Genomic DNA, 21,931 nt, shown 5'->3' with positions numbered 1-21,931 from the left:
ATTATGCCCATGCCTTATTATAGTCACACTTGTCAATAAAATCAAAATTCTGCACAACTACAGTGCCAATTACATTTGCTGTTTGTAATTTCTCAAGTTGAACATTGTTCAACTTTCAAGCCTAAATTTCTTGACTGACCAATCAAAGTGAATGTTTAAGGCATACTTTTTGAAACTAGAAAAGATGGAAACTTAGAACAGCAGTTTTTCTATCTGGGAGAGGAATTTGACAAAAGTTAAGAAGACTTAGCATTAGTAGAAGACAGTTGGACACAAATTGCCCTTGGAGCAAACTCTTTTAACTAATTTCTTGTAATTTTAATTTTTTGCTTTTTAAACACAAGTATGATGCTAAAATCAAGAAAATTGCCATGTCATTCATGATATTTTTTTTTTTGTATTGACAGATGTGACTATGATGTGGCATGGGCATTACTCAAGAAAAATATATACTTTCTGTATTAACTCAGATAGCTTCTAGCTTAATATACAGTCTTCTGGGGCATACCTTATTGAATGCTTTTGCCATGTCCAGCAAAGTCATGTCTACTGGGAAACCCTTGTCTTTAAATTTAATGACATATTTATATGCATCAATAAGGTTCGTCTCAACTGATCTGGAAGAACAGAAACAAGCTGGCATGATGACAACAGCTTATCTTGAGTCAGATGTTCAATGACTATGGACTTGACTGCTTTCAAGTATTTTTCCTACAGCAGAGGTTGTACTGATTGGTTGGTAGTTAACTGCCTCATCTCTGGTACTACCTTTGTATACTGTGGTAAAATATGCTAACTTCCATTCCACAGGTATGCACAGGTCAGGATTTACCAATAGGCTCACTTGGCTCATTGTCAAAGTGCTAGGTGCACTCTGCTGCCTATTCACAGAAAACATATTTAAAACAACAGAGGAATTCCATGGCCACTTAAAAACTGTCAGATGTCTCCAAAGAATGGCAGCTGAGAGATTGGTACCACCTCTCTCTTTCAGTACTTTTGGCTCATCAGTTGTGTTCTGTTCAGTGCTTACACTATCCCTGAATTTTGGGGGGGGTTTCCCAAAAATTCTTGCAAAAATGGAGCAGCAAAAATGCATGGGCCTAGAAGTATCTAAGCTTTAAATCTGGCCATGGACTTTAAATCTAGAGACTTCTGGAAAAGCTGGATAAAAGGAAAAGACAGTTCAGCATGTGCCTCTTTTAGAAGTTGAGGGTGAATGCCATCTGGTCCAACTGATTTATTTGGGTTCAGTCTTTTAAGGGAGGTTTCAAGGTCAACTCTACTAATAGTAATAGGTTTCATTACACTTAGGATATCATACTTGGGGGATCTGGGAATGGAGCACTGTCCACAGGTGTGAAAACAGAGGCAAATTGATCATTAAGGGAATTTGCTATTGCTTAGGGATCATCAATTTTACATTCATTTTGTACCAGTTGGGTAACTGATTGTCTTCCAGGCTTTTTATCTGACGCATAATTCCAAAATCTTTTAGGATTTGATTTAGCTGATGCAGCTATTGCCTCCTCATACTGCTCAGAAATCTTTCTAGAGATATTTCTCACCTGGTTGCACCCTTGTTTGTATCTTTGGCAATGATCTGCATTACTTACATTCTGTGAATGCAACCTCCAAAACTTTTTTTTCCTGTTCCTGTCCATTTTTAATTTCTTTGACATAAATTTGAGGGTTTTGGGTTTGTGCATCCTTTTTGTAGATTAATCTCTATTGACAACATCAAGCAATAAACTCTTAGTGACGTGGCATGAATCATCTACACTCATTGCATCAGTGAAGGACATTCTGCTAGTTCCTTTCAGGTTACACTATAATATGTACACACATGTATATGCATAATATACATATGTATACACATAATATGTATAGCCTTCACATGTTTTCTAAAAAATGACCCTTTTAGGTATAGTCTTATTTTCTGTTGTTGGCTACTCTTTAAAAAGAAAAATAGCTTTTATGATGCAATTTTTTTCAAAATGCAATTTTATGATTTGTATGCTTGAAAATAAACTATTTTTGGGGTAAAGGGGAAGACAACCAGCTCCTGTATGACGCAAAATTTATCTGGTAGGATGAAACGTTGGAGTAATCATTTCAAGTTGGGGGAAACATTTGCTTTCTGGCTGCAGCCAGATTGTATTTCAAGAAATATGAAGACTCCAGTTGCTTAGACATGAAGAAAAGTTAGTTTAGAAGAAAAATTTGCACAGCTCATGTAAAAAGAAATTTGTTTGTGGTAGTATTCCTGTGCAGTATAAACAGTGGCTGGAATTTACCCCCCCCCCCGGAAAATATCCCCCTGTATGGAAATAAGGCTTTCCAAATTTGAGAATTTGATTTGATTTTTTTTTTATTTCCATAGGTGGAAGGAATTTTGGTACTTTTATATTTTGCGCCACTCACTCAAGTTTATGCTGTGTAAAACTCAAGAACAAACCGGTTTCTTTGTTAGTTTCTTTCATCATATCATGAGACAAGACAAGTGACAGAATAGATGGGAAATATATAATTTGGGGTATATATTTGCACAGTGGGGGGTGGTAAAGCGTTTGGACAGTTTGAGGTCAGAAAACAATTCCTTCTAGGTATGGCCACTAAAAAATTACAGAAGAATAGCAAGGTATCTGGAAATTTTGTTAACTAAAAAAAAAAAAAAAAAAAAAATCCCAGTTTAGTCTGCATATCTAATATGCAGAATAATTGTACCAAACACATTTTTCATGCAGACCCACTATACTTTAACCCCCCCCCCCTAATATGCAAATCAATAGCCCAAATTTATTTCTAAAGTAACAAAAAACTGGTGTGTTCTCGAATTTTAGTACCAAAATTCGTTTCCTCTATGGAAAAAAAAAAAAAAAAATTTCAAATTTGGAAAGCCTTAATTTCCATGGGGGGTATTTTCCGGGGGGGGGGGGTAAACGCCTGGAACCAGTATAAACATCTTTAACATATCTATTATGTAAATATTAATTTAGCCTATGAAAATGACAAATGTCATGCAGTGGCAGTTATATTTAAGATTAATTTTAGTCTGAATGCAAATCGAAATTTAAGTCTAGGGTAAATAAACTACTCAGCTCTGATGATAACAGAAAACCCTGTAAAAAAGAATGATTAATGGGGAAAGAAGGAGGAAGAAGAGGCTTGGCTCCGTTCTTTCCATACCCAGCTCCTGGATCTGTATAATTACAAGCAGCCATCAAAAAAAATGTACCTCTCATCTCGCATTCTTTCAACTTGTCTCTTTCGTCTTAGATGTGGCCATGCAAGGACTAAATCAACACTATTCCATTGGAAAATGACCCCTTTCCCCAACTGCGACACATGTGGAGTGTACGAAGACATACGTCACATCATCTTCAACTGTAGAAAATATGAAAAGGAGAGGGAAATACTAAGGAATTGCTGTGAGAGGGCATTTAAGGCATTCACAATGTGCTCTGTTCTGAGACATTACACGTCTCCTCCTTGGGCTATATAACTAAGCACAAACCTTTTAGGTAGATTTGTTAAGACTACTGGTTTGGTTCATTCCCTTTAGGGTTTTTTTTTTTTTTTTTTTTTTTTTTTTTTTTTTTTACACCCTTATATTAGCTCATTTTAGAGTCACCACAATTTGTATATTTTTTCTTTTTATCTATGTTCTATCAGTTGTTTTTTTTTTTTTTTTTTTTTTTTTTTTTTTTTTTTTTTTTTAGTTGACGCATGTGACAGGAATATTGTATATTGGCATTATTTATTTAATTGTGTTGCAATTGTATTTTAATTGTTTTATGACAAAGCAGTGCCGAATTACTCTGATTCTTGTTTTTTGACGCAGGCATTTGCTACAGGTGAATGACCCCCTACCAATAGCACAATAAGTGATACCTGACATGGCTCAATGATTATTGACTAAAGTGACACCCAAGCAAGCTAGTGATTACAGAAGGCACAGATTAATCAAGTGATACGAACGCATATGACCGATTGGTCGAACGCGTCAAACCCCAAACAACAACAACAACAATGGGGAAAACAGTGCCAGGGTTAACTGTCATATGTTGATAATTTTATGGCAAAAATGAGTGCTACAACTTTGTTGTTTAAGTTGTTTTTCATTTGCTTTTTTTGTATGAATGGACCAAGATCTGTAAGTTTCTGTACTCATATAACAAAATTCCAATTAGTACCCACATAGAAAGGTGATCCACCTACTGATATTTACAATTAGTAATTTAAGCCACGAATAGAAATTATTTATTTCAGTAAATCATTCAATTAGAGAAAGGGCTTAAAAGATGCTGATGTGCTCAAGTTGCATATTTGGCAAGAATTTATTTACTCATCAATAAAAAAAGAAAGAAGAAAAAAAACAGTTTGGGGTGGGGGGGTCTCTCTTCTTAAATAATTATCCTAAATTGGCATTTTGAAGTATGTCCATTTCATAATTTCTTCTCAACAATGTTTTGTCTTTTGTATTAAGAACGGAATTGTTGCTTAAATTCTGAAGCTTTTTTATAAACTTAAAAAAATTAATTTAGGACAGATGGGACTCTCATCTTAAATAATTCTTCAAAATAGGGATTTTGAAGTATGTCTATTTCATAACTTCTTCTCAACAATTTTTTTTCTTAATTAAGAATGAAATGTTTACTTTACTTCCGAAGCATATTTTGTGAACTTTCTGATGTTGCATTGAAGGTTTTTTAAATTGTTGTTGTGTTTTACCATTGTTTATGGGAATCATCTAAAATAATAATTTTAAATGCATCTGATATAAGAGCACATAAAATAGAAATTGTACTTCCTTAATCATCTTGGTCAATTATTGTCAAGATTGATCATATGTAGACTAAGGGTTTGGGAGGGGTTTTGAGTTTTTGAGTAAAGAAAAAGAGTCTAGAATGATTAGTGAGAAGAACAGTGCCATAAGGTAAAGATAAATAAAAGTTAAAGTCCTAAAATGATAACGACCAGTTAGCAAAGGTTGTATGAAAATCATTAAATCAAGTTTTTAAAAATAGAAAAAAAATTGTTCAATTGTTTAGTGTGTTTTTGAGTAAAATGATGCAAGGTTTTTCATTTGGCTGAATTGAAGTATTTGGGAGGAAGGGATTTTATGGTAAATAGAAGGGTTTTGGAGCAATTGTATTTAGTTTTTGTTGATTTATTGCAATTTTGGTTCCACCATAGAAGGAATGCCCTATGACAGAATGGCAACATTTTACCTTCATGGGCCAATCACTGATAAAGGGTTGTAGAATGCCACAAAATTTAATCTGTTTAGTTTTTGACTGCTCAAACTTTAGGATTAATTCAAAAGGCAAATATTTAAATTTATTTATTTTTAAGTGTAAGTTGTTTTAAGTGGTTCTGCACAAATATAGCTATTAATTTTGGAATTAAAGACATTAGAACCACTGAAGAAAAGAGGAACTGGGATCACATAAAAAAATGTAGGCTACATTAGAGGTCTTATTTTACATGCCTTCTCTACCAAAATGGTTTTTTGGCCTTTATTTTGGAACTGAATAATTTCAGTAATTCAGTAACTATTTACATTTCAATAACTTGAATCAGTGACTAATTTTGTTAGTGCAATAATTGCTCCTTTTTTAGAATATAAAACGAAGTGCTTTTCTATTTACTTTATTATTTAACTATTTCTTTTTAGAAATGGAACAGAAACCCCGTCGTAAAGTTGAAGATCTTTTGCAAATTCAAGAAGAAGTACAGAAGACTTGGGAGAGGGCTAAAGTATTTGAAGAGGATGCACCAGAAGATGGTACAGGAAAAGAAAAGTACCTTGTAACTTTTCCCTACCCTTATATGAATGGAAGACTTCATTTGGGACACACCTTCTCCCTATCTAAGTGTGAGGTAAACTAATTGTTATATTTTCGGGCTTTCATCATGGGGAACACACAGGGGGTGTGGAAACATAATGTTTAGTAATTTAAAATGACCCCAAGGCCATGATTGCTGACATAGAGGGGAATAGTCCACCTCTTCCAGATTGGTCTGAAGGACATTCTACCAGAAAAGCTGGAAAATAGTGGGCTAAAGAGACTAATTTTATTTTACTTACAGTGTCAGATATTCTGCATCAGTCATTTAAGTTTCTTCTTCACTGTTGCATATTTTCTTAACTTCTCAAATGATTTTGTTCTAGATTTTTAAATTTTGATGTTTAGCCACCAAGCACGTGAGTCCAAATGCTACTAGTAGAATACATGGGCTGTATCTTTAATGAGTTGCAAAAATAGCCTCTTTCTTTGCTCAACAGATTTGCACAAGGGTATTTTTCATCTCTTGGAATATCTCAGCAAGAATGAGCCCTCTTGGCAAAGGCTTGCCACCATAGCGCTACTGGCTTTTTTATAATAGTGATCTGTAATACTTGGTGCATAATATATGATTTAATTTTTGTGCCAACCTATAGGCTGTTTTATGCTACGATTATAAATGGTTTTTTTTTTCTGGTAACAAATATTAGTAATAATACTGCATCATCATGACAGTTTTTAGAACAGAAATATAAAACTCTATAACTGGAAAAACTTGAAAATATACTTAAATAAATTAAATAAGCTGAAAATAAGTTGGAATTTCAGATCAACCAAGAGGGCCACTACAAGAAACTTTGAAAAAAAAAGAAAAATAGACAAACGACATCACTAGAAATAGTTCTCTACCTGTCTTTTTTATGTTTAGTTTACATGAAAAAAAGAATCATTCCAAAAATAAACTGAAGTTACTCTGTCAAGCATTTATTCCTTCAAGCTGTTTTTTCTGCTTTTGAGTAGAAAGCTTTGTTCAAGCAAGTAAGTAAGCAGTAGGCGGTTTCAAATTGAAATTAGATTTAAGTCGGAAGTATTGAAGACGTGCGACGGATCCCTGGCCCCATTTCCAAAATATTCATAGAGTAATAAATAGAAAAATTTTCCAGTTTCACAAGGGCCTGAAAATGCTGCCATCTACTTTTATTCGTCATTTCTGTTAATGATTCTGCTGAGTTTGTGATGTCATTCTCTGGCCTTGGAGCCAAGGTTTGGAAACTATTACATGTGCCTCCTGAACTTCAACAGTTCTCTCATTGTTAGAGAAATTAGGATTTCCTTTTGCTTCGTTTTTATTATTAGTATTAGAAAGTCGTCCCACTCAAGAAAAGTCAATTTTTAAATTAAGAGATGTACATTGTCATTTTAACCCTTATTGATAATCTTTGATGAGCTGATGAATATATATTGTGTTATTTTTATTCTGTTCAAAAATAATTTCATGAGAAACGCATTGTGAAAATTTGAGAGAGTGGTAACTGCTTTGCTGTGGTACATACCAAAAATAAATTGGCTAGTGACTCTACTCAAAATTCAGCTAAGACCTAATTTATTTCAAGCTCGAAGCAGAGATTGAGTATATGATTCTCCAATCTCCTGCCTCCTCCTGCGTCCATGCCATCTCAACTCTGACAAATAGGTAGGTATATTGCCAAGGCCGTATCCAGGATTTTTTTCCGGGGGGGGGGGGCAAAGGATTTTTCTCGGGCGGGTTTACAAAGAAACTTCTAAAAGCGCATAAAAAATTGGTTTATATTCATTTTTTACATTTTTATGAGTTGGACAAACATTTGGAGAAGGGGGGTCCAACCCCCTAAACCCCTGGGTATGGCCTTGTATATTGCATTTATACAGACCCTAATCACGTAAGGATTTTATACGATTGAAGAGCCACAGTTTGTAATTGGCACCCTTCCCCCGCTCGTCCATCATATTGCCAAATTTTTAGCAAGAAGGTAGGCATGTTGTACTTCGTTTGAAGTGAAACCTTGCAACGATTTTTAATTTCTATGACAGGAGGACGTAAGTGTGCCGTTGGCCTCTCTAATACCCCGTTTAATTTTATCCCCCCCCCCCTTCCACACACACACACCTCACCATCACCCTTAGAATAAAAGGGCAGTCATGCGGCACCATGTTTGAATCGAAATCATGCAAGGATTTCAGCAGAGAATTTGTGGGGTTCACATTCAGAAGCACAAAGTGGGCTTACGACTCTTCCAAAAACACTCCCTTGCCACTCTACCAGATTTTTAGTGCAAATGTGGACATGTTGCACTTTTTTTGAACCAAAATCATAAGTTGTAGGTATTTTCGAAGACCACACTGCCTTTCCATGACATATAACTTACAGTTCAATAGGGAAAATCCTTTTATTTCACAGTGAAACACACACACACACACAAAAAGAATTTTAAAAGAATAAAAGGATTTTTCCTGTTGAACTGTTGTTTATACAAAATCATATAAAGATCTTTGTATGACTAGATAAACAGAGTGGGCCCATGGCCCCTCCCACCCACCTTCCGTGCTAAATTTGCTTTGTTGGTAAGATGTACCTACCAACGGGGATCAGCACCGCCAGTTTGAACTATAACGCCTAGTGTCATTTCTTTATGTTTTTTTTTTCCCACAGTGAAGATGACATCAGTCAAGACATTTTAGACACTTGAGTTTTACGGCTCAGATGCTGGCAAGTTTTTCCAGTGTTTGGAGATCTCTCTTTTATCACAAAGAATAACGTATAAGTAAGAATCGTACTTGAGTTTTACGGCTCAGATGCTAGCAGGTTTTTCCAGTGTTTGGAGATCTCTCTTTTATCACAAAGATTAACGTCTAAGTAAGAATCGTAAAGTTTGGAAGGTCTTTAAGGAACGTGCCATCAAATATTTTGTGATGGCACGTCAAAACTTGAGTTTTACGGCTCAGATGCTAGCAGGTTTTTCCAGTGTTTGGAGATCTCTCTTTTATCTCAAAGATTAACGTCTAAGTAAGAATCGTAAAGTTTGGAAGGTCTTTAAGGAACGTGCCATCAAATATTTTGTGATGGCACGTCAAAACTTGAGTTTTACGGCTCAGATGCTAGCAGGTTTTTCCAGTGTTTGGAGATCTCTCTTTTATCTCAAAGATTAACGTATAAGTAAGAATCGTAAAGTTTGGAAGGTCTTTAAGGAACGTGCCATCAAATGTTTTTTGATGGCACGTCAAAACTTGAGTTTTACGGCTCAGATGCTAGCAGGTTTTTTCAGTGTTTGGAGATCTCTCTTTTATCTCAAAGATTAACGTATAAGTAAGAATCGTAAAGTTTGGAAGGTCTTTAAGGAACGTGCCATCAAATTTTTTTTGATGGCACGTCAAAACTTGAGTTTTACGGCTCAGATACTAGCAGGTTTTTCCAGTGTTTGGAGATCTCTCTTTTATCACAAAGATTAACGTATAAGTGAGAATCGTTAAGTTTGGAAGGTCTTTAAGGAACGTTCCATCAAATGTTTTTTGATTGCACGTCAAAACTTGAGTTTTACGGCTCAGATGCTAGCAGGTTTTTGCAGTGGTTGTAGACCTCTCTTTTATCATAAAGATTAACGTATAAGTAAGAATAGTAAAGTTTGGTAGGTCTTTAAGGAATGTGCCATCAAAGGTTTTTTGATGGCACGTCAAAACTTGAATTTTACGGCTCAGATGCTAGCAGGTTTTTCCAGTGTTTTTGAGATCTCTCTTTTATCACAAAGATTAACGTCTAAGTAAGAATCGTAAAGTTTGGAAGGTCTTTAAGGAACGTGCCATCAAATATTTTGTGATGGCACGTCAAAACTTGAGTTTTACGGCTCAGATGCTAGCAGGTTTTTCCAGTGTTTGGAGATCTCTCTTTTATCTCAAAGATTAACGTATAAGTAAGAATCGTAAAGTTTGGAAGGTCTTTAAGGAACGTGCCATCAATTGTTTTTTGATGGCACGTCAAAACTTGAGTTTTACGGCTCAGATGCTAGCAGGTTTTTCCAGTGTATGAAGATCTCTCTTTTATCACAAAGATTAACGTATAAGTAAGAATCGTAAAGTTTGGAAGGTCTTTAAGGAACGTGCCATCAAATATTTTGTGATGGCACGTCAAAACTTGAGTTTTACGGCTCAGATGCTAGCAGGTTTTTCCAGTGTTTTGGAGATCTCTCTTTTATCACAAAGATTAACGTATAAGTAAGAATCGTAAAGTCTGGAAGGTCTTTAAGGAACGTGCCATCAAATGTTTTTTGATGGGACGTCAAAACTGGAGTTTTACGGCTCAGATGCTTGCAGGTTTTTCCAGTGTTTGGAGATCTCTCTTTTATCACAAAGATTAACGTCTAAGTAAGAATCGTAAAGTTTGGAAGGTCTTTAAGAAACGTGCCATCACATGTTTTTTGATGGCACGTCAAAACTTGAGTTTTACGGCTCAGATGCTAGCAGGTTTTTCCAGTGTTTGGAGATCTCTCTTTTATCACAAAGATTAACGTATAAGTGAGAATCGTTAAGTTTGGAAGGTCTTTAAGGAACGTTCCATCAAATGTTTTTTGATGGCACGTCAAAACTTGAGTTTTACGGCTCAGATGCTAGCAGGTTTTTCAGTGTTTGGAGATCTCTCTTTTACCACAAAGATTAACGTATAAATAAGAATCGTAAAGTTTGGATGGTCTTTAAGGAACGTGCCATCAAATGTTTTTCTCTTTAGAAAACATTCTTTCTCAGCCATACTGTTTTTAAAGGTTTGAGGGGGTGACGACAATGGAACAATTGAAATCAAGGTGTTGTTGCAACACCCGACGTTGCCTTAAGAACTTAAATTCACTTCATCTTGTCATTCACTAGGTATTGATACTAGATATTTGATCAAGTGATGGGTTTTGCCATATATACCATTTAAAAAGCACCCCCCCCTTGAAAACATCATCACCATCTTGTTTATAATGACCCATGATTTGCTGAAGCATCAATTGGCACTCCGAAATGAATGTTGGCATTCCGAAATGAATGTTGGCATTCCGAAATGAATGTGCGAAATTTTCCTTAAGTATGCAAAGTATTGTATATTTATGTGTTGTATTTTTGTGTGCATAAAAACGAGTTATTAGTCAATAAATTTAAGCATTTCTGTTACTGTAAGGCTTTAACAAATTGGGTTTTTATTCGCCCAAAACTAAAGTTTTGTTGATGAACCCCCATTGGCTTCCAAAAATAAATCAACTGAAATTCCATGAAATTGTTTTACAATGTTAAAATTAATGTTGCTTGAAATTATCTTAGAAATACTTTAGTGCTAAACAAATTAGGGTACTTACTGTCATGGTAAGCATTATGACCACATCTCCTGACAGAACACAACATTTCAGGTTATCTGCAATGATTCTCTTTAGAAAAACAACGCAATGTGATTTCTGTGGTGGTGATGCAAAAATGCTAAATTTTTGCATCTTTACAAAGTTTCATCGTACCAACTGAAAATATTTGCGTCCGGTATATAATCCTTGATTCTCACCAAATTCGATGAAAACTGACGTGCGAAATTTTTACTTATGATTTTTGGTTTCAGCGCAGCCAACTTTTAAAGGACAGTAGGATTCTTAATTATGCAAGCCAAAAGAAAGAGGAAAAAATTGAACTTTGTAGGTTATTAGCAACTTCGACATATATGCGTGAAAACCTTTGGAGATGGTGGATTACTGCACCTCAGAGCACAAATCGCAATACGATAGTGAATTATCGCATTTGGTGAGAACTAGGTACTATGCTCTGTTTTTGCTCAGTAAAGGGGTGTTTCATCTTGTGTCGATTGAGCTATCGCATTGAATTTGAAAATTGTGAGTTAAAATACTGCAATAGTAAAAAAACATAATTTTCGTAAGGTAATTTAAAGCGTAAATTTCATAATCACATTCGTAAGGTTTTTCTCCACTATTAATTCTTTTATGGGAGATAAATCGTAACTAAAAGTAAAACATCTCAAACAGTAAAATATCAAAAACCGGCCCCTAAAAATTAACATATGGTCCGATTTGAAACTTTAAAAATACTGTATAAATTCTGTTACGTGTACCAACATGTTATGAGAATGATTAATAAGCGCAGATAACAGGTTGCATCCCGTTGACATAGAGTCAGCGTAGGGAAACATGTTGGCAAATAGTTCCTTACCTTATTTTATACAGATTTTCAGTTATTATGAAACACTCAGGGTTAGACAATACAGTTTTTACTGTACTCTGATAAAGTACTCTGAAAGGCGCCTAAGCAGCACACTTACAATGGGAGTGGAAGTGGGACTCGCCCCTAGGATTGGTCCTAAATACCACCTGCTCAGGAAAATTGGGTCTTAAGATGCAACTCCCTCATGAACCTACCAAATTTGTAGAGATGTTTATGTGCAGTATTAAAATATAAAAATCCTCATAGAAAAAAACAAGGTAAATTGGAGATTAAATTATCGTGATATTAGTAACGCCTCCTTCTCCTCTCCTATAAGCACTCGCAAAAATGTCAAAACCATAGCTGACAACAAATGTACTATTCCGTATTTTGAACATTATTTTTGTTGATACTTTACTTAGGTCCCGGCCATCCTCGTGGGACGTTTTGATGCCACTCCTCTTGCTAGCTCATCCGTAAGGACTCGGTACATTCCTTGTATTTTTGTTGATATATTGGTTTATACAAGATATGGTAAGATCTTACACTGAATCTCCGACTTACAGCCTCGTCTAGGTAAGATCTTACACCCTTCCAACTCCATTGCGGAAGGAGAAACTCCCCTAAGATTGATCCGAAGAACCACTTGCCCAGAGAGATTTCAGGGTAAGATCCATTCTGTTCTAAAATCTGACTGTGTCCTTGTACAAAATAGTTGTACAAATAAAGGACATAGTTAGGTTTGATTTTATCCTTGTACTTACTTGTACGGGAGATGGAGAGCTATTTCACGACAAAATTGGTCTTTAGACCCCCCTTCTCCACGCGCAGAGTAATCTAAAAATGGTGGAAATAAAAAGATAATATTTCGTATTTTGAACTTTATCTGTGTCGATATATTATCTTATGCTAGGCAAGCTAACATGTTATACTGCATATCAATAAATAGTTTAAAAAAGTGAGGAAAAAGAAGCTGATTGGCAGATAATGTGTCTAGTTAGTTATTATTATTTTTTTTTTATTAGCTATTTCTATTCATTGTAGTTTGCTGTTGGCTATCAACGTATGAAAGGTAAACAGTGCCTTTTTCCATTTGGTTTTCATTGTACTGGTATGCCAATAAAGGCATGTGCTGACAAATTGAAGAGAGAAATGAAAGACTTTGGCTATCCTCCCTCATTCCCAGCAGAAGCTGAAATTGAAGAAGAACCGGTGGAAGTAGATGTCACTAAAGACAAATCTAAAGGAAAAAAGGTAGATGTCGTAATTTGTATTAACTCATTCCATCACTATTGTCATAAAATTGAGAAGTTTCGGAAGTTTCATTGAAGTTCGGAAGTTTGAGCTGAGAAGTTCAATTTTTGTCATAACTTTAAAGCTATAAATTCAATCAAATGAAAAGCACATTCGATGGCCTAAAAGCTCCATGTTTTTGGAAAATGGAACAAGTCGAAAATACAAGTTTATTAATAATATAAACAAATCTGTTTGGAAATTATTGATTCTTCGTCACCATTAAAATGTCTAAAAAAAGTTAGTTTTGAAAAGTTGTGCAACCCGGGTGCTTTGTAATTTCTTTTGAATTGAGATAAAATAAATATGATATTTGAGATCTCTGTGTTGCTGTAGGAGGCTATGTATAGTTACTTGTAATCTCAAAATTACACGAAAAGAATTTTTTTTTCTCGATTTCTTGAAAAATATATTTCGACACTGATTCAGAATATATACGATTCATTAAGTTTGGCCTTACTGTTCAATGAAAATTCCCATAAAATGTTTGTTTTGGGTCTAGAAACCCCTTTTTAAGATATTTCCTATTGCAGAATCTTCCCAATTGTTAGCTCAAGTTGATAAATGGTCATCCATCCCGAATTAGCCCAGAAATTAGATCTTCTCAAGTAAAAAAATAAGAAAACGATTTCTTGTGTTACAAAAATAGGCTATTTCCAGTTCATTACCAGAAAATGATCTAGTAAACCCACTTTATCTAAACTGCACTAGTTTGCCTTTTTTGGCCTTTCTAATATAAAATATAACTAGGGTCAACATTAATCCTTAACAAAGAGAGCGCTTTAGCGCATATAAGTCCTATGTTTAACTTTATTCTATGTTTATTATGTTTCCAGTAAAAAAAATAAAAATAAAAAATACAAACTTGACGTGATCGATGCAAGCTTGGAAAAAACAAAAATAGTTTGAAATTGCTTCGACCAAAAAAAAATTGTTTATCTAATTTTTGTTTATTCTACCAAGTTCTGAGTAAACAAAAAAAAAGTTGGAATTCTGTAGATTTATAAGACATATTTTCTAGTAACACCTTCAGAGGGATAAATTTTATTTTATCTTATTTTTTTTTTTTCTATTATAGTTAGTGGGAAAAAATCTAATTTTTCTGATGGTCAAGGATCAATGACTTTATTAACTTCAACTATATATATTTGTTTTCATTTGTTTAAACAGTGCATTCATTTTGATGTAAAACAAAATCTTCAAATTAAAAAAAAAAAGTTGCCGGTTAAGTGAAATTTTGATACTTGAAAATACCTAGAGTGCTCAAACTTTGCATTTTATCAATAACGACTGAAAGTGCAGCGTGCTTTTAAAAAAACTTTCTTTTGAAACATCTTAGTCACCCAAATTCTTTCGTTTACTTTTATTTGGGTTTCAGTTTCTTTTTAATTGATTGTTCTAGTAGAAATAAAAAAAAAGAAACTGATTTTAAAATAGCCAATTTGGAAGTCTTTTTTGTGAAAAGGTAAATTGGGATTAGTCTAGGTTTCAAAAGCATCATTACAATTACTGTAGAATGGTTGAAGCTCCTAAATTTATCAACGGTGCTGACACTTAAATCTTCTGCACCTGTTTTTAACTCGTGTAGAGCATCCAAACATTGAGATGAAGGCGGTAGGTGGTACATAATTTGTTCTGTGTGGTTTTTCTTAACTTCTAATTTATTTGAACATTTTGTACTCAGTGTCTAATTTATTTGTACATTTTGTACTCAACGTCTTTTTTTTATTAAAAAAAAAGGCTTCATCCATCACAGATGATAATTTGCCGCTAGTCCTGGTAATTACCTCGTTTCCAACACTAAGGTATTTGTTAGTATCCTCTCTTGAACGCGTCAAGGCAAGGATTTTCGGACTACCTTTGCCGGCAATCTATTCCCTGTTGCAACCGATCGCCGGACGAAACTCGTTTTCAGATATTCTTGGCGGGAAGTACCCTTCTCAAGGTAGTCCTGACGATCTGTACGTCGGCGAGTTGATCGCAAGGGCTTTACTCTATCAGGAATGAGCGTTGATAGCTCCTCTGATGGAGGGCTATAAATGTTCTTGTAGAAAATTTCGTTGGACGCCACATCGAGGCGTTCCTGGATCAACTATCGGGTTTTGGCTTTCATGTTGCCAGAGGCTGCTGCACGAACTGCTCGATTTTGAATTTGTTGTTGTGGAGCGATGTGGTTTTTTGGTTCACCAGTGAAGAGAGGACATGCATATTCCATGAAAGGTCTGATGCACGAAACGAAAAGTGGCAGAATAGACTCATCAGGTAGAAGACTGGCATTTTAGAATAACTCCTAACTTCTTGGAGCAAGAGGATCTAATTTTACTGGGATGCTCAGTCCATGAGAGATCCGAAAACAAATTAACTCGAAGTAGGCGCAGTGTATCAACTCGCGTTATTGCCTCTCCTTTGAAGACAAAATGAGGATGAGCCCTTGTATTACGCGTCTTAGAAATTAGGAGCTCTTTTATTTTCGATGCGTTAAAACTTACCAGCCATGCATCTGCCCACGCCTCAATTCTCTCCAGGTCAGCCTGAAGCTCCTTGTGGGGTTCGGTGGGATCTTCGTCTTTTGCAATTGATGTTTTTGTTGTCGTGTCATCATCAAAAGGGCGAGGTTTTCTTCACAAGGTTGTCCGCTAGGTCGTTTATTAACACCAACAAAAGAGTTGGCCCAATAATACTTCCTTGGGGTACTCCTTATAAGACTGGGTGTTCTTTTGATATGAAGTCGTCGAGGACAACTTGCAATGATGGTTGACGAAGAAAGTCAGCAAGCACCTCAAATTGTCGACCATCAAATCCATAGGCTTTTACTTTCCATAGAAGTCCCTTGTGCCATACACGATCAATACATGTGCCATACACGCTGGACAGCAGATATATTGGACGATATGATCCTACATTAGTTAGGTTGGATTCTGCCTTTGGAACAGGGACCACATGAGGAATTTTCCAGGCTTTGGGAGTGATCCTTTTCTATACAGAGAGGCAAGAGGACCAGCAAGTTCAGGGGCACATCTCTTAAGGATGAGATTGGGAATCGTGTCAGGTCCTGGAGCTTTGGTGACATCCAGCTGGCTTAGCGTTCTGAGCACCTTACTAATATTTATGTTAGCGTTGATGATTTTTGCATCTGTTCTTGGGGGAAAGGGGGAAGGGGAGACTCCGTTTTCATCAAGTTGGGAGACCTTTGAAAAGGCTTATCTACGCAGGACAGCAGATAATTGATGGTGATTTAGATGAAGGTAGAGCTTCTTTGACGACCCTCCACCACTGCTTTGTAGGGCACTTTTCAGTTTGTCTATACACTTGTATTTGTAATTGGCTCTAGCTTGACGTGCAGCTTTAACAGACTCATTTTGAGTGCTAATACAAGCAGCCCGGTCCTCGTCAGATTCAATCGAACGCCATTTCTTGTGAGCTTTCTTTCTGGCCCTGGTTGCCTTTCTACAACCAGCATTGAACCAAGGCTTATCTCGAGATGAGACTTTTACTGTTTTTGATGGGACGAATTGTTCAATGGCCTCTGTAATCGCTTTTTCATAAAGTGCCGCTGCTTTATGTGGGGCTTCTTTTAAAAAATTACTCCACGGCTTGGCCGGTAAGGAATTTCGCAGATCATCCCGGTCTGTGCGGTGATGCTGCCTGATGATCCTCTCGTGCTTTACAGGTGGAGGTATTTTGAGATTTCCACGAGCTATAACTGCCACATACATGATTGCTGGCAAAATGATAGCTTTCAACACTAAAGGAATCCGAATGATCAGTTCAGAAGAGATCAAGCCGGGATGATTTATGAGGGCCAATATAAGTGTCGAATTCAACAAGCTGTTCTAGCACATAAGCAAGACTCAGATTCAGCAGAGCTACGCCTTCCCAAACAGCGGACTAAAGAGCTCCTTTGTAGCGGACAAAAGACAGACTTTGCCTCATCAGATAAGAAGCGGTCATAAGACCTCACACTTAACCTCAGCAAGGGTGGTGGTGACCCCAATAGGGACGAGAGTCGGCACCTTGTGGTACCTACCACTCTCAAGCTCTGCGGGCAGGGACGCAGACCCCTGAGTGGTTTGCCGGAGGATACCACTGTATACCAAACATGCAGAGGTTGTTGTCCAAATCTGAATCTTTCGCCCTATTTCGCAGTTGTCCTGGAGAGGATCCTCCCATGATGGTATCCTGCAGTACCATACAATTTAACCCATTGCTGGAAGAACGTTTGCAACTAACTGGACGTGCCCACACACCGGTGGGCCCTGCTCAGTGTGCATCAGAGGGGCCTTCTTCTTCTTCCGCCTGTATTTATGGCCCCCGGGTGGGGATATCCCAGTTTCAATTTTTGGACCCCCAGGTGCTAGGTCCCCCTTGGTCCGCGCCTCCCTTTATGGGAGGTGCCCTACATGTCTGTAGGACGTTCCCCTATCCGCCACCTGGGGACGCGGTGAGTGGCCTGGAGATGGTCCCTGCTGAGAAGGTGACTCAGTAGGTACTCAGGTAGGTCTAATTTATTTGTATATATTTTACTCAATGTCTAATTTATTTGTACATTTTGTACTCAGCGTCTAATTTATTTGTACATTTAAAAAGTTTCTCTTCAAACTAATACTTTAGGACATTTACCATGCAATTTTGAATATTTTCTCAAGTTTCCCCAAAATCTCTTCTACATGTGTTTGGTTTTTACATAATAAATTAATAGAGTGCATTTTAAGGAACCTTTTGAATATACTAATATCCACTGTGTTGGCACCAGAATACAATTTTAAAGGCTTTATATTTAATTATTAAATTTTGACTATACTATGTTCAGATATTTTATAAATTGCATTATATTAAGTTATACATTATAATGTACAAAATTATTATTTTCAGTATTAATTTTATTTAATATGATATTATTTATAACATTATTTATATATATAAAATTTATATAAATTATTTTAAAATTATATGAAAATAAAATATAAAAAAACCAATCCTATCAAATTATGTTTTTCTATATCCAATATAGGATATAGATACCTAACTTTGGATAATTTTAATATGTTTAATTACAGACAAAATCAAATGATGACATATTTTATACGTTCATGTAATAAGTCTACCCTGTTTCATCTCACGACGGGGGATCAAATCGAATCTTCGAGGAATTTTTTTAGAGGGGTTTAAGATTTGAGAGCAAGGAGGGGGGGGGATATGTTTGCTGTCTAACAGGCTCTTCTCATCTGCTAGCTAACTACAGATTTTGAACTAATAATATTTGCCTCTCAAATATTTGGACTATCTGTTTTGGCTTTTCTCTGTCTACAATGAGCCATGTCTTGATGCAGCCTATGCAACCTACTGCAAAATACTTGATAACTTTAATTCAAAATCAACTGGATGGAAATCTGAGTCACTCATTGAGTGTCAAAATTGAAGTCCTTGCCCCTCTCCCAATGCCAAATTTACTCTTCCCTAATTTCGCTCTTAGAGAAATGGTGTACCTCATCTGACTCTTGATCGCAGTGGTCATTTAAGAAATGGTCCTGAGTGATCAAGCGATAATCAACATGATTGTTCTTAATTACAAAAAATTACATATCTAAAAAATTGTGACTGATTTTAATCAAACTGGTTATTTAAGGGTCTGTGCTTATTGATTACAAATCTGAGATTAATAAAAACACGTTAAGGACGTAAAGTCGCTCAGAGCATTACAAATCGGGTTTCAAATCGTTCAAGGCTGGAAGGAAAACGTTCAAAGTAAATAAAGTCATGATTAAGTGCTTTGTCTCCAACTGGCAGAAATCTACAAGACATTCTACGTGGGTGCTCTGTGCCCCTTCCTTTATTCGTTTATCCCTTTTACTTAGAGAGACCAACTAACTGCACCAGTTAGCACTCGTGTAAAATGTCATGTTGATTTCTTTCAGTTGGGAGCAAAACGCTTGGAACCAAGCCCTTAAGGAAAACAACCTCTAACTGGACCTCATCCACATCTGGGTTTATCAACTGACGCGTAGAGTTTTCCAACGTTTTAGGCCAAATTTCATCTAGTTATGCTTATTTTAAGCCATATGGTGTTGACTTTTGTGCAAATTTGTAGTTTCGATAGAATAGAATCATCACAATTGGGCTATATTTCACAACCCTGGCTGGTTGGAGTTTTATCCAAATTTTTATAGACGAATCACTTGTCCCGATTCTTATCCTAATACATGTCTTCAAAGTCTGACTCTGAACATGTAGTTTACAGCTATGTCGGTTTTAACCTTAACCATGTAATTTTTTTATTCACGTATTTTTTATTTTTATTTCTAGAGCAAGGTGGCAGCAAAATCTAGTGGTGCTAAATATCAGTGGCAAATTATGAAATCCTTAGGATTGGAAGATGAAGAAATAAAGGCTTTTGCTGATCCAATGCATTGGTTGGAGTATTTTCCGCCACGTGCCGTTGAAGACTTGAAGAAAATGGGGCTACACGTATGTAACTTTTCTCTTTTTTTATTTTTATGTTTAGGATACGTCGTCTTGACAGGTATGTTCTAAGTAAGGCCTTATCCAGGGGCTCTTATTTGGACCCCTTACCCCCCGAAACAGGATAAATTATGTTGAGGTATAAATTTCGTGGATGAATATAAAAAGAATTTACCAACATTCAACCATTGAAAAACGGAGGGGTTGCTTGTAATTTTCTTTACAACTTCGCCTTGTTCTTTTTACTGGCTTAGATTTTATACAGGAGAACAGTCAGATTGAAATTAATCTCAATTAATTGATCAATTAAATCTCATTAATTAAACTTGATTAATTGATTAATTAAATTTCGATTAATAAAATTAATCAAAATCTTTGTTTTTTTTTACTGGCATGATGATTTCACACAAGGGATTTTAAAATCTATCAGGTTTTAAAGACGCGGGGTTATTTGTCTCCAGAAATAAGAAATAATGCGACTGGCTTGCGAAACTACGCCATGGATGCAAATAAATGAATGAAGGCCCTCTTTTGCCATGGAGCTATAGGAAACTAATGCCTTTTCCTCTTTCCTCCAGCTATGAAAACAGATGGTATTTTTATAGCTTTTGTATTTGTCGGGAAGAGAGACAAGCTTTCTATTCCAGGCATTGATCACTCTTTCCGTTTTTTGGGAAAAAAAGCAAATAAATTACAAATAACAGCTGGACTAAAAATAATTTCTTTGTTTTTTTTTGTTTTAAAGTAGATGTAGCAATTTAGTATAAGAGAGTTTTCTCTTTGGCTTTTATTTTTAGGTGCGTCGTCTTAACGACCAATTTTTGCTTAAACTGATTTGTATCTTAAAAGTATTAACTAAAAAAAACAAGTTTTTTTTAACTGAAAGTAAGCAGCGATATGATAAGTTAAAACGAACAGAAATTGTTCCGTATATGAAAGGGGCTGCCCCCTCCTCAACGCCTCACTCTTTAGGCTAAAGTTTTTTATTGTTTTAAAAAAAAATAATTTTGTGAGACAGAGTCAAAATTTAGCGTAAAGAGCGAGGCGTTGAGGAGGGGATAGCCCCTTTCATATACGGAATAATTTCTGTTCGTTTTAAGTTTTATTGTCGCTCCTTATTTTCAGTTACAAAAACTTGTTTTTTTTAGTTAATTTATGAACGTTTTTGAATTAATGCAGCTTTGATTTTGGCTCACCGTATATGAATAATTAAGATGAAATTCGTATATTAGTTTTTCATTTTTTGGCTAATTGACCTTCTCGAAATTTTGTTCTGACATAACTTACGAATTAAGTTGCGTAGCGATTTTCCACATTCGTATGTTTTTAATGCGTATATTAGGGAGTTTGCCCCCTATTCAGTAACTCACACTTTACACCAAAGTTCGAATTTTGTTCGAATGACAAACCCCTGAATCACAACGGCCAGTTAATCAGAATAAATATCCCTTTTGAAAGTACAAATAAGAACTTGGCGCAAAGAGTGAGATATTGATTAGGGGGCACACCCTCTCGTATGTGTAATAATTTATTTTTGTTTTAAGTTTTAATGTTGCTCCTTACTTTCAGTTGAAAATAAATTGTTTTTTTATTTAATTTCTGATCGTTTTTTAAATAATGCTCGGAAATCTGGCGCCCCCTTCATAGAAATGTCCCTTCCCCCAGGGAAATATCCTCCATGGAAAGATCCTCCCCCGTAACCCCTACTCTGACCCGACCCCCCACTAGAAAAAAATTCCTCCTGAAAACGTCTTTATACTTCCCTATAATCATTACTATCAGAGGCAACGCTGTAGCGTTGCCTATAGTTAAGGCCATACGGCTCCAATGTTTTATTATTTATTATTAATTTAAAAAACTTTTTCAACAAAATTTTCAAAACTTAAAAAAAAAAAATATAAATGTTTTTACTTTTATAACTAATAAATAAAAAAATATTAACATTTTGATTACTAAATATCAGTATATGTATATTAAACTGACAATGCACATTTATTTGTATTTTTTCAGTAAAGTGCAAATTCTGTTCTGACCTTGGGAAGGCATAGGGGTTTTGGGACAAACTTGTGTTAATTTCTGCTCGTTTTGAGTTTGACTCGGTTATTTATTGCAATTTCTGTTCGTTTTGGGTTTCATTTATTTATCGATGCTGATTTGTGGTAGTTTCACGCTTGGTATAT

The 21,931-nt window shown here is 35.7% G+C and overlaps 1 protein-coding gene across 3 annotated transcripts in view; it reads left to right on the top strand.

The window, feature by feature from the left end:
• Nucleotides 1–21,931, top strand: part of LeuRS (Leucyl-tRNA synthetase) — a 283,085-nt gene that overhangs the window by 4,153 nt on the left and 257,001 nt on the right. For 2 of the 3 annotated variants that reach the window (XM_089098621.1, XM_089098630.1), the window contains exons 2-4: nucleotides 5,681–5,886; nucleotides 13,044–13,253; nucleotides 19,596–19,757. In XM_089098621.1, coding sequence (XP_088954747.1) covers nucleotides 5,683–5,886; nucleotides 13,044–13,253; nucleotides 19,596–19,757 — 576 coding nt within the window. In that variant the 5' untranslated portion in view covers nucleotides 5,681–5,682. Of the gene's footprint in view, nucleotides 1–2,179; nucleotides 2,205–5,680; nucleotides 5,887–13,043; nucleotides 13,254–19,595; nucleotides 19,758–21,931 lie in introns of those variants that run through there. The other variant, XM_089098613.1, reaches the window with a different exon arrangement.

Source organism: Artemia sp. Qi Xiang Cuo, chromosome 2 (assembly GCF_049724085.1).
Source record: "Artemia sp. Qi Xiang Cuo chromosome 2, ASM4972408v1, whole genome shotgun sequence".
Lineage (NCBI taxonomy): Eukaryota > Metazoa > Arthropoda > Branchiopoda > Anostraca > Artemiidae > Artemia > Artemia sp. Qi Xiang Cuo.
Note: the sequence above shows the minus strand (reverse complement) of the source record. Positions and strands in the feature narration are given on the sequence as shown.